The 13998-nt window shown below is 36.2% G+C and overlaps 1 protein-coding gene across 1 annotated transcript in view; it reads right to left on the bottom strand.

Moving 5' to 3' along the window:
- The window catches only part of Taf5 (TATA-box binding protein associated factor 5), a 93275-nt gene that overhangs the window by 55605 nt on the left and 23672 nt on the right, over positions 1 to 13998 (bottom strand). Inside the window, exons 7-8 of the mRNA XM_090388144.1 lie at positions 8515 to 8592; positions 1815 to 1915 (exon numbers count right to left, since the gene is read on the bottom strand). Coding sequence (XP_090244270.1) covers positions 1815 to 1915; positions 8515 to 8592 — 179 coding nt within the window. The remainder of the gene's footprint in view (positions 1 to 1814; positions 1916 to 8514; positions 8593 to 13998) is intronic.

Consider the following 13998-nt stretch of genomic DNA (forward strand, 5'->3'; position numbering starts at 1 on the left):
CTGAATAACTCCTCATGTGTGAATGTCGATGCAAAATATTCATTTAGTTTGTTAGCTACCTGAGCAGGATCATCAACAGTTGACCCATCGATATCAAGTGGACCAATCTGATTCATCCCCTTCCTTCTAGAGTTTACATAAGTAAAGAATTCTTTGCTGTTTTTCTTTGCCTCCCTTGCCAAAGATTTCTCGTAATCTGCCTTCGCCTGCCTAACCTCCTTTGTAACTTGGTTACAGATCAACTTGTATCTATCATAGGCTTCTGTGTCACATGTTAATTTGTATGTATCCCATGCATTTTTCTTCTCTGCCATATGTCTCATTAGTTCATCTGACATCCATTTAGGCCTAAACCTTGAACAATATTTCTTAGTTGGTATGTAAAGCCTAGTAGCTTCCAAGATAAGTTCTTTTAATGCTTCACATTTTGAATTTGCTGTTGGTAACATCATCAGTTGGTCCCACTGTATAGAATTTAAATACTGTCTCAGTCCATCGTAGTCGCCTTTACAAAAGCAATAACCCTTCCCTTTACCCCTAATGGTAGTTACCTCTTTGAGTAAATCCCACTTCAGCACACTGTGATCACTACCACCTAGTGGTTCATTTATCTGCAGATTCTTAATGCATGAAGAATCACTACTGATAATCAAATCCAGAGTATTACTCCCTCTAGTTGCCTCCCGAACATGCTGATGTAGAAAACAATAAATCCACAAAAGCCTTGCTAGTGTGTGAGTGACCAGCCCCCAAATTCAATCTGGGAAATTAAAATCCCCCATTATAAGACTCTGATTTACTGGCCCACTCTATTTCCCTGTACAGTTTCTTATTATACTCATCAGAGTCATTAGGCCTATAGCACACTCCTACTCTCAATTTTGATCTCCCAATGCTTATGTCACACCAAATTGACTCGACACTGCACTGTCCAGCGATGTTGACTGGCTTCACTTCCTCAGATTTTATGTGTTTCTTAACTAATAGCATAACCCCTCCTCCCTTCGTATTCTGTCTATCCTTTCTGTAGACATTGTACTCCCCAAATTCCAGTTCTGCACTCCTTATATCTGTGTGACACCACATCTCTGAAATCCCAACAATACATGCCTGTGATGTTTTGAGCAATACCTCAAATGCATCAAATTTATTTACTAAAATCCTAGCATTGGTGTACGCGCAAGTATACATGCACCTGTTCTTTTTCTTAGCTATCCTAACACAACCCATATGTTTACTTGTACCCCAATGATTTCCAGCAGTCTCTGAAATATCCTGCATCTTATTTTCCAGGCTGCTGCTCATTCCAATAGATGCAGTGCAAGACAAAAAAATAGAAGCAGTGCAAGAAATATATACAAAAGAAATTTTAATTTTTAATTTTGCATTTTTTAAAACAAGAAGAGATGATAAAATTAACTAAAAGAAATACAATATACATATTTTTTCTCTATTGAAACTGTTTTCACATAGACTGGTTCCAAATTTCTCTAAATATAAAACTACACATTTATTTGTTGTTTTATAATCAAAATATCTGTACAGATTAAAAATAAGTGAAACTTTACTGCCATTTCAAAGAAAATGATCACGCATGGTGCAGGGAGGGGAAGTTAATGCACAGTGGACCGACAGTATATTTATTTTTTAAATACAACTAAATACTGTAATCACTATTGTTTTGCCCTTTCACGGCAAGTCAATAAAAGACCAACAGCCACAGCAATAATCATATGCACAGATAATCAAGGTTCCCTGTATCATATTTTGATTTAAAATTATATTTAATATTTTATTATTCCATTAGTGCAAACCTTTGGTTTATCATCTCCTTCAGCTGATTCCTCTTCTTCTTCTATTGGGATATGTAATTCAGGCTCTTTCAACAATCCATAATATACTTTAGCCTTGTTAGCTATAAATAAATAAAAAACAGAATTTTACTATGATAAGACTTAAAATTAAGATAATTTCTCATTTCTTAGAGCCTCATATCTTTGAATGAAACACTACTAGGATAACCAGCATTTTCAATAGCCCAACAATTCAAAATTGAACAGCTTCTGCAGAAAAATAGGATGATGCATCCAAAGATGCAAGAAAATAAATAAAAAAATATAGGAAATACAGGGTATGATGTACACAGGCCAAATGAATAACACACTTTACTATGTTAATCTAAATAATGCTGCTCAGTAAAAATACAGTTATTTTCTTTTTATTATTCTCTTTTCTTTGTAGTAAAGAAATGCAATAATTTGGCACACTGGTTATAATCACTATCCTCCCACGGCAGGTAGAAAATGCCTAAGTTTGAATCCCATCAATGATCAATGATACCAGGAATTTTTATATGCTTTTTTCCACAACAAGGCTGAGTTAGTCAGTCTCAGGCAAGGGTTGTAAGGAAATTTGGCAAACGGAAAACCAAATGAAGAATACACACAATATACTAATACTACATAGCCTTAGTTGCTTTGGCACTTAAAACACACATATCTCAGCATATCAACACTAAAAAAATTATTTCCAAGGTGGCTGCAAATATTCCAAAATTTAAACTTAAGGACCCCTAGGGGACTACCAAATGGTTTATGTATACTTCAACAAGTATCAGGCAAAAAGTTTACTAAATGTGATATCTGACTATATCAAAATATACAGTAGATCAAAACATCAAATTAAGAAAACTGCATATACATGCTGAAGCATTCCTTTGGAATTTCAAAGGAATGCTTTGAAAATAAGTAGGCTATACCAACAACTAGTCTGGTGTACACTAATAAAACAAAACAAGGAAGTTGGTATTGTAATGCAATTCTGTAACTAAGTTAAAATGTCCTTTTATCAAGCAAACTAATTTTAAGCTATCAATTTTATCTGAGTATAATTTAATATCCTAATAATTTTTACTTTCAAAAAGCCAAAATCGAAAACAACTACCGTATTTCCCCATGTATAAGACACTTTTTTTGAAAAATTTGGGGTCTAAAAACTGGGTGCGTCTTATACAGTGGTTGTAGATTTTTTTTTTTTACTTGCATTTCCCGCTTTTTCGCGCTTGTTGTCTTTGTGCTCATTGTTTCGCACTTGTTACCGGTATATTAGGTTACATTTTGCCACATTCGGCCCAGAAATGGCTCAGAAAAAATTTTCGTACAGTGCTGAATTCAAGTTAAAAGTGATCCAGTTTTCAAAAGTGAATGGAAATCGTGCTGCTGAACGTAAGTTTGGTCCTCTTCCAACTGAGAAAACAATCTGAGACTGGCTACGGGAAGAAGAAACCCTACTGAAAATGCCACGGCAGAAGGCCATGAGGGGCAAGTCAACAAAGTGGCCTAATTTAGAGAGGGAATTGAAGATATAGATTGAGGAGCAAAGGGCAATTGGAATTCCTGTGTCCACAAAGATAGTTCAGCATTAGGCAAGAAGAATTGCTGATGAAAAAGAAGTTACTAATTTCAAAGGAGGACACAATTGGTGCTTCAGGTTCATGAAACGGAATGGAATAAGCATGTGTACATGCACCAGACTTGCCCAAAAGATGCCTGAAAGCTATGAGCAGAAGGTCCTTGAATTTCATCGTTTTATCATTCAATGTCGGAAGACACGTCAGTTTGAGTTGGGACAGATTACAAATATGGACAAAGTCCCCCTTCAAATTGAGGTCCCAAGTAACAGAACTGTTGTTAAGAAGGGGATGAAAACTGTAACAATGAAGACAAGTGGACATGAAAAGAGCCATTATACAGTTGTTCTAGCTTGTTGTGCCCACAGAACCAAGCTGCCTCCTATGCCAATTTTCAAATGCAAAACAATGCCAAAAGAAGACATTCCTCGAGGAGTGATTGTCCACGTTCATGACAAGGGTTGGATGGATCAGGATGGGATGAAGATCTGGTTTGAGAAAGTTTGGAGCAGGAGATCAGGTGGGCTCTTATGCAAACCTGCCCTATTGGTGCTTGATCAGTTCAGGGCACACATAACAAAAAATACAAAGATTGCTGCAGAGCAAAAAACAAAACTTGCCATCACACCTTGACATCCCATCTCCAACCACTTGATGTCAGCATTAACAAACCCTTCAAAGCTGACATGAGAGACGAATGGAACCAATGGATGAAGTCTTCTGGGGACAATTTGACACCAGCAGGAAGAGTGAAGAAACCAACTATAGGAGAAGTTTGTACCTGGGTGAAAAGATCCTGGGATAATATCAAGATTGAGATCGTTGTCAAGTCATTTAAGAAGTGTGGCATTTCAAATGCCATAGATGGAACTGAGGACGAGGCAATATATGAAGACAGTGATTCGTCATCAGACACAGATGAGGACAAGCTAATGGATGGAAGTTTTGACAGTGATGAGGAGTTGTATGAATTTTATGATGAATAAAACTTGAGTTCAATAACTTTATGTAATACATTTTGTTTCAAATTTCGGACCCCAAAATTAAGGTGCGTCTTATACATGGGGAAATATGGTAATTATTTGAAAATTTGTACAACTGAAGCTCTATATAGCGACACTCCTTTTAATGTCCCACACATTATAATGTTCTATGTGATTGGTCCCGGCAAATTTCTCATTAACCTAATGCTATTTTATGAACAACTGATATAACACTCTTCCGATATAACAACCATTTTCTTTTTCCCCTGGGGGATTGTTATAATAGAGCTTCAATTGTATTAGTATTTATTTTTTTGGATTAGAGTCTATGCTAATTTTTGTGAAGTGTATTTCAGTGACTTTTATTTTGGTATAAGCACTTTGGGTTAAACAAACACAATAACATTAAAATTCCAAAATGGTTAATTTAATTCTTCACTACTCTTTTATAGACTTGAAAACAAACAACAAACTTAAGTTTGTTGTTTGGAGCTTAAGTTTGCAAGCTCCAAAGTTAAGTTGAGTTTGAATGTCATCATCATTAGAGAAACATCAGAGTGTACAGAGCCTACTTCATTTACTCTTTAGATATTAAGTGTAATATAAACTGCTCAGTATCCAATTTACTTCACCACTCATCTCACTTGCCCTAATTATTTACTCTTATCTATCTATACATTAAAAACGTTTTTCTCCTAGTGATGTTTATTTGAGTCAGTGGGAGAAGAGGGCGGGGCAATCACGTCACTTATTCGAGTCAATGGAAGAGGGCAGAGCAATTGTGTCACTACAAATGCACAGATAAATAATTACCTTGTTGTCTTCCATTGAAAGACAACTGCCTCCATAATGTTCACCAACCTCATGCACGTGCTTCACTGTCTAATACATGACCATGCCCAGCATCATTTGATGCTCCATTGTAATGTCAGCTGATGAAGGGGCCCGATATAGTTTCTATATTTGTATATAGTTTAGTATTTTGTAAATATTTTAAATATTTACATAGTTTGTAAATATTTTAGTCCTGCTCTTTCATATGCAACAATATTCCTCATACATTATGGAACTCAAAGCAAAATACCTTTTCCTACATGACCTATGTAAATGCAGGTAAATAATTACATAGTTATATTTATTCCACCTTGAGAATGTTGTATGGTTGGGGGGTGGGGTTGCCAATGGGAGAAAAGAGATGCAGGTCACGTGCGTGGTACAAGTGGGCGGGGCAATTACGTCACTACAAATGCACAGGTAAATAATTACATAGGTCATTTCCTGATTAGATATCGATCAATGCATTGACAGCTGTGTCTTTTACGTAGAAAAGCATGTGCAGGGGTTGACGAGCAAAGCGAACAGGGGGCAAAGCCCCCCTAGTATTCCATTAATTTCAAAAGATGGTATTGTGCATATATGTGAGATTTCCTAATCTGAATTTCCTCCTGTTGATTTCCTCTGGCTTAAAAGGTCTTTATCCCATTTTGCTAAATTCATGTTGCCTCAATAATTCCCCAAACTTTACAAATCACTCAGAACCTCCTTACTACCTTTCTTTGAAATTTCCTTTTTGACAATCTAACCTTCCTAACATTGAGATAATTTTCTTGGGGCATTTTAATGTTTACAACTATCTTCAATTCCTTAGTTGCATAGATCCAGCTGGTTGAGATGGTGAGACTTGCGATTACTAATGACCTCACACAACTTGTTCATTTAACTACCAAAATACCAGACAATCCTAAACACCCTCTCTTGACTCCCTCCCATGGCCATTCTCAACCTCATGTAATTTAGCATTACAAGAATGCAAAATAGGATGATCTGTGCAATTTCTGTTCTTCTTATTGGCTGAATTACTGTTTTAACTCTTCTAATGTTTTCTGAGATAGTGTTGGTGAAATTATTCTTGTAGGGATTAAATCCTTTATTCTGCATTCCACCCTAAAATCTCATCTTTCATCTAAACCTTAGTTTTTAATAAATCTGCTAGGGCTGTTCAAGATAACAATGTAGCATATTGCAATTAGCTCATATCCAAATCACCAGTTTCATTTTCTGTCTACACTAACATTCACAACAATTGTAAAACAATTATTAATCAATCTGAATTTCATTTTAAACAGGTTAAGAGTAGAAAACTTGCCTCTTGTCCAAATGGTAGTTGAGCCTTCTTGATCACAAAAGCCATTGATCGCAACCTCTCTCCATCTATACTTCCACTTCTGTTACAACCTGATGATTCTTATTGCAATCTCAGCCAAGATAACGGCTAAGCTATTACAGCCTACTTTTCTGCAAACAATTGTATCAATGATTTTGGTAAATCATCTCCATACCAAACACACAACACTCAATGTCCTAGCATGGTCTTCAAAGAATGTTAGAAGAATTCTGAATAACCTTGATGCCAATGGAATTTCTCTGCTTGTTCTCCCCACCTGTGCTTGTTCCTGTTTTGTATCACCTTTTTAAAATTTCTTCTTCCACTGGTGTTCTTCTGCATGGAAATTTGTTCAAATCCACCCAGTTTCTAAAAGTGTAACAAATTTTTCCCTTCCGTCATCCCATACTCACCTCTAATCCTTCCCAAGTAATGGAGAAATCCATCTGATCAATGATCACAAATATGGATTCCATCAATCAATCCACTGGTGAAGTACTGGCTAATGTTACTCATCTTTGGACAAATTAAGTCTGGAGGAATTCAGGCAGTTGCTCTTGACATTCCAAGGCTTTTGATTGTGTTTGGCATAATGATTTTCTAAGCAAGCTCTCATCTAATGGATAACTAATGTTTGTCTATTCCCCCCCCCAGGGTTCAATTCTTTCTTCTACTCTTTTCCTCTTGTATATTAATGACCTTTTTCTGCTGACTGTAGAAATCCTATCTTTTTTTTTATGAAAACCCCAAACACGAAAGGTATCAAAACCTATAGTACTTAGTACCATGCATGGGTTGAAGGGAAGTATGGGGGGAAGGGGGATGCCGGAAACTTTGCTCTAGAGACTAAACATGGGTTTCACCACTTCAAGCCTCCAATAAGCAAAGTGGTGGTATTTCACCGGTTGATGAAAGTCATGTTAGCAAGATACCACCTTCCAGTTTGAGAAATCTTTCCCTGAAAAAAATAGCTTTGTCTCAAATATCCATCAAAAATTCCTTAAATGCCAATCTCAATGTAATTCTCCAATGGGGTGAAGAAAACTTAGTTAACTTCAATCCTTCCTTATAAAACTCAGTCCTGTTATTTCTCACAAAAAAGTCTACTGCTCCTATCCTCATTTTTGAGGACATCCAGATTTCTAGACAAGAACACAACTCTATTTGAAATCATCCTGACTTCTAATTTCTCCTAGCACAGCACATCAAATATCATTCTCTGCATTAAAGGAAAAAAAAAAAAAAAAAAAAACCTCCTTTTTCACTTTTCTTCTGAACAGCTACTGACTCTACAAATCTCAAGCCTGTCCTATCGTGGATTATTATTCCCATATCCAGTGGTGCTACCAAACCTCTCAAGCTCTGACTATTCAAAAGAAGAGTTAATTAATGACCTATCTCTTATAAAATCTTTCCACTTTGTCTCATAGAATTCAGTTTCTGCTGCATGTTTTCTATGGATATTTCCACTGGCACTGTTCTTCTGAACTGGCTACTAATTCCACTGTTCTCTTCTATACATCTGAAGATGGGTCCCAACCAGTCAATGTCTATTTATTGTCCAACTGCAAAATTGCAGAACTAACTTTTCTTCTTCTTCCTTGGAATAAACATGGGATAAATGAGGAATTTTTGAGAAATGCATGTGAAAGAACAAACTTCCTCCACATGTGTTTCTCAAAAATTGATCTACACAAATCAGAATCCAATGTCAACAAATATCTTCTGTTGTTTCAACCTTCAACTCACATATAGTCCTGAGTTATAGGTTTTAATAGAGTTCATGTTTGAGTTTTCATAAAATAACAGAGTATTCACCATTATTAAAATTTTTGTCATTTGCAAATGCACCTTCAGAGTCGACAATATTAATATTCTACATAAAGTTAAATAATAAAAATAGTTACTGATTTAATTAATTTCAATCTGAATTTTAAAGTGAAAAAATTCAACATTACCTTGTCTAGCAGCTTCTCCAATCACAGCACCAGTTGTACTATCCACCTGCTGTTTTGTTCTACTGATACCTTCATAAACTGATGATTAAAATAAAATGTTTTAAAAGTTTCACTGACAGAGAATTCAGCTAATATGCCTAATGCCATTTTTCCATGTTATTTTATAAAATTATATGCATGTTACTGTTTGTCATTTTATACTACAGTACTATACTTATGCTTATACTGTATATCAAAACACTACTCGACAACAACATTCAATACTTCTACAAAAAATTAAGTAACAAAAATTTCTTTATACTCAATCTTTATATTCTTCAGTTTATCAGTAAGTTTTTCTAAGCATAAAGGAAACCTGAGTGGGGTCAAATTTAAAATATTTTATTACTATAATTTTATATCTTATATCATTATATTAAATATCTTATCACTAGAACACAAAGCGCCTTTAGCTTTTGCATGGCTAGTCACATGTCATCTATTTTACTAATATGAATAAAAAGACAACTAAATTCAGAAGTATCCACAACATCATTAATCTAAAATAATTGAAAAATTTAACCATGCAGCAGGCATGAAAAAAAAAAAAAAAAAAAAACATAACAGGAGAGAGTGTGTGTGTGTGTGTGTGTGTGTGTGTGTGTGTGTGTGTGTGTGTGTGTGTGTGTGTGTGTGTGTGTGTGTGTGTGTGTGTGTGTGTGTCCTTTACTTCACACATCAGTTTGTAGGGGGAAAATGCAAGAAAGTTCAAAATGAGAAACTAAAAATGTAATCTTAATTCTGATATTAAATTGCATAATAAGATCAAAAAACATCATCAGAAACAAGCCTTGTTATCTAAATAAAAAATATTTCCCAACTAACTGTACAGCCAAATCTGGTGGTATCAAGTGAATGAAAAAAGAAGGAAACCAAATCTCTGTCAAAAGTTACAGCTAAACTTTTCTAATTAAAAAATAATTATAATAAAGGAAATTGAAAGTGAATATCACAAACTAGAGGGATATTAAAATTCATACTGAACCTCTTGTTAGATACAAGTTTTAACTGTGTTCAGTGTACAAAATACAACAGAATGCCAGGTACAGGGTTAAAATTAACACAGTAGTCAAAGATTACTTCTTGTTATCGGTCAATTGTTTAACAATAGTGCAAGCAAAATGCAAAATCAATCATTCCCATTCTTCTTACCACAGAACAATAGTTATGAACTTGGGTATTTGATTTGGCTTCAAGCTACTACTGAATTATGAGCTAATCATCTAAAATTTTACATAAATAACCAGATGTCAATTAGATAATGGAGTTCTTAATGTGAAGTTTTCAGATGTAATTTGAAAAAAAAAAATAAAAAGAAACATCAGAACTTAATTCTGAAGAAGAAAATATCAGCTTAAAATGTAAGCCAATACATGACTGTATTTAAAGATTAGGAATTCAGTTAAAAAAAAAAAAAAAAAAAACACAAAAGTAGTAAATGACTTATACTACCTGCGATCTGCATTCTGTGACTATATTAACTATTGTATTTTTACTCTGTAAGGACCCGTCCTTACATTAATTAATAAAAATTGTTAAATATTATGAGAATTTAACTGTAATACGAATAGTGGTTTTCTGATAAAAACAACATGGGTTAAGAAGCTCTGGAATTCAAAAATACCTTCCAGTCACTCCCTGTTTAGTTGTAGTTTGTTTGTATGGAAATTCTTTGACGAGTCAGTAAAAGTAAATAACCGTGACAAATCCCCATTAAGACAGGCAGATGCACCATAGTAAGGGCCAAGAGCACTTAAGTTGGCTCTCTTAGAAATTTCACGGTGAAACGCCATTAGAGGTGGGCGACGTCACCAGGTGTGCGCGCGTGAGGTCACGGGAAGAGCTGTGACGTTTCTCAGTTAACCTGAACTTCCGCCTCTCGTTCTAGATGGTTCTCGTATATTCTAGGCCACGGAAGTTGGGAAGAAGACCCGCCCACGGAAGATGAGAGGAGACAAATGAGAGCACAGGAAAAGGGATGCGCAGATCTCCTATTGGCCAGGAAGAAAGTGGAGGGAATTTTGAGAGGGAGATTAGGAAGAAGTTTTCGTGGCATTCAGGGAGAAGCTTTCGTGGCATTCGGAAGAAGTTTCGTGGCATTCTGGAAAGGTTTTCGTGAGATTCGGAAGAAGTTTTCGGAGGAGTCGGAAGAAGTTTTCGGAGCGGTCTGGAGGATGATTTGAATGAGTTGGAGAACGATACAAAGCAGAGCGGTAGTCTAATTTGGGTGATAGCTGCAGCCCTGAGGTAGATGGAAGCAGTGATAGAAATTCTGCGTATCCCGACAGCCCGTAGGAATGTTCACCTGTAAACATGGAAGCCGTAGTGAGGAAGAAGGAAGAATCACACCCTGAGAATTATATAGGCAAAGCCAGTCGAATGAGTGGTCGAACCATTGACCTACTCGAAAACCCCTCTATCCACGGAAGAAGAAATGCTGACCGATAAAGAGTATGCGACACTGATTGATTCCAGCCGTACAGTATCTGGTAGGGAAACACCGTAATCACCGAGATCCCCAAATGAGCGCCCCCGCATTCCAGTACCTGAATGACCGATATGAAAGGAAGCCGAGCAGGAAGGAAAGTTCCAGGCCAAACATGTAAGTGCTATAGAGTTTACCGAAATAGGTGTACTTAATTTATTTAGGAAAGGACTTTAGGAGAAATAGATATACATAGTAAGGAGGGAGGTTTAAGTAATGAATATATGAATAAAAGGGTAATGTATTTAAGACGGACGCAGCCTATAATTTGAAGTGAAGCTCCTCATATTAATGCTTGCTGGAAGGAGAGATTATAATAGATAACTGAAAATTGTTTAAAGTTGAGAAAGGTTTTTATAATATGTATGAAATTAAAGGTTGAAATTTCAATTTATTATGAGTTGGTTTGTGGAGAGTATTTCTGATTTGAGTAGGGGCTAATTAATAAGTGATATATAAAGGTATAGAGGACTAACTGTTCAGAAGGGTAATGTTAAATTGAATTGATTAATATTTCCTGTTGACCTGATTGCAGAAAGGGTGTCTAATTGAATAAATGAAATTTTTTTACAAATTGAGACACGAACTCTGAAGGTTTTTGTGAGCCAGTTCATTGGCTGGTAGTTGTTGGTTTATTATACAGACTGTTCATAAGAAGAGTGGGAAGAATCTATGTAAAGTGTATGACACGACCTATTGAAGTCCCTGTAAAGAACATGAAGAGACACCATGACATAATGAATAATAATGTGTATTAGAGTAGAATATCTGATGATGAAACAATTGAGTTTGAACAAGATATTTACACATATAAAGGTTAATGAATTAACAAGTCACCAGCCAAATATAGTTTGACCAAACACTATTGCTAATTTCTGTATGATATGTTAATAAACATTGTTTTATTTTACATTCAAGTGTTGGAGTCTGTCATTCCGAAACTCAGCCAATCCTGTGGAGAAATACTTAAAATAATTAAGGTCCCCTACGAGTCAGGTAATCTTCTGAGAACAAACAAGTCAGATGCTAAAGTGGGAGGATTGGACTACGGGGATATATATAAAAAAAAGGGGATAAATTATAATAATTAAAATATAAAGAAAATTAGGGCAACCAAGAAAAAACAATAATACACCAAACCCCCCACAATAATAAACCTTACCCCACCCCCACAACTCCTAACATTAACAGAAATAAACAGGTCTCTGTTCATTTTTAGTAATAAAAATTCATATGTAAAATAAAGCAAAATATCTGCAAAAATCTATCTTTAGTACGTTAAGAACTAATATTTTTCCTATTACAGTCAAATAATTAATTCTTTTGTTGCTGAATGTGTAATTATCACTATTACACATTCACCAACAAAAGATGTTAGATCTACAATCATTTTAATAATTTCCTATAAAACTGATAAGAAAACAACATAAATGTTGTTTCAATGTCATTCGATGTGAATACTATACAAATAAATTGTAATAAGATTTAATAGCACCGTAATTTTTGCACAAGATTTTTCGATCTATGATAATGTTATTTACCTTTGTACCTGTTGTTGAATATCAGAAAAAGAACTGTCTTATATAAACTGTTCAAACTAAAAAAAAAAAAAAAATTAATTTTTATATACAGGGTGTCTCAAAAATATTGGTACAAACGTTTAGGGGAGGTAGGTAACGTCTAAAGGAATGTGAATTACATAGGAACCCATAACCGAAATGTCACCGTAAGTCGGTAGATGGCGCTGTTCATCAGTTTGCGAGAGGGAAAGTTTCTGGTTTACTCATTCAAGCAGTAGTCGCCGCATGAAGAGCATGCGTCGATATACGAATTGTGAGCTGGCAGACATGCACTTAATGTATGGATTAGCAGAGGGCAATGGACGAGCCGCTCAACAAATTTATGGAGAATGCTTCCCAGACAAACGTGTACCGGACCACAATTTGTTTGCACGTGTGCATCAAAATTTGTGTGATTATGGGTCATTTAGAGATAACAGGAGTAGTGCGGACACAAACTCCTGCTATGGAAGAAAGTGTGTTGAATGCCGGCCAGAATAATCCTACTACCAGCACATGTGCTGTTGCCTTAGGAGTGTCTCATTGCAGTGTACAGCATGTCTGGCACGACGATTCCTTACACCCCTTTCATATCCAAAAGGTTCAGTTACTGCTTCTCCAAGATCATCCTGCACATGTGGCTTTTGCACAGTGGTTTCTCCAAGAAAGTGTTCAAGACTTGAATTTTCCAGCCTATGTTTTGGTCACGGATGAGACTTATTTCACTTGGGAAGGCTTATTCAATCAGCACAATGCTCACGTGTGGGCTCACAACAACCCAAACAGTGTGCGCCCCATGTGGCACAACACTGCTTCGCAATAAATGTGTGGGCAGGTATGGTTGGTGATTGCTTAGTCGACCCATACCTGTTACCATCCCGCATGAGCACCGCTAAATATTGGATCTTTCTTGAACAAGTTCTACCGGGGTTACTTGATGTTTCAGCAAATGTGAGACAACATTTGGTTTCAACATGACAGGGCACCTGCACATTATGGAAGGTGTGTTCGTGACCATTTGAACAGGTGTTTTGGGCATCGATGGATTGGCCGTGGTGGACCCGTTGCCTGGCCTCCCCGCTCACCTGATTTATCGAGCCTTGATTTCTTTCTGTGGGAGGGGGGGCCTCAAATCTATCGTGCATGAATCGCCTGTGGAGACGGAAATGGATCTTGTGGCGAGACTCATCTGTGCTGCTGCTACTGTCAAAAAAACTCCAGGTGTGTTCGACCGTGTCCACCAATCCATGCTGCGTCGGTGTCATGCATGCATCGCGTCTCATGGTGGAACCTTCGAGCATCTGTTGTAACATCATGAAATGCATCCATCTCTTACTCCATTGTTAATATTATGTCAAATAAATGTTTGCCACTAATTACTGTCTTGTGTCATTTCTGCTT

The sequence above is a fragment of the Mastigoproctus giganteus genome, chromosome 13 (genome assembly GCF_048544385.1).
Source record: "Mastigoproctus giganteus isolate SK-2022 chromosome 13, ASM4854438v1, whole genome shotgun sequence".
Lineage (NCBI taxonomy): Eukaryota > Metazoa > Arthropoda > Arachnida > Uropygi > Thelyphonidae > Mastigoproctus > Mastigoproctus giganteus.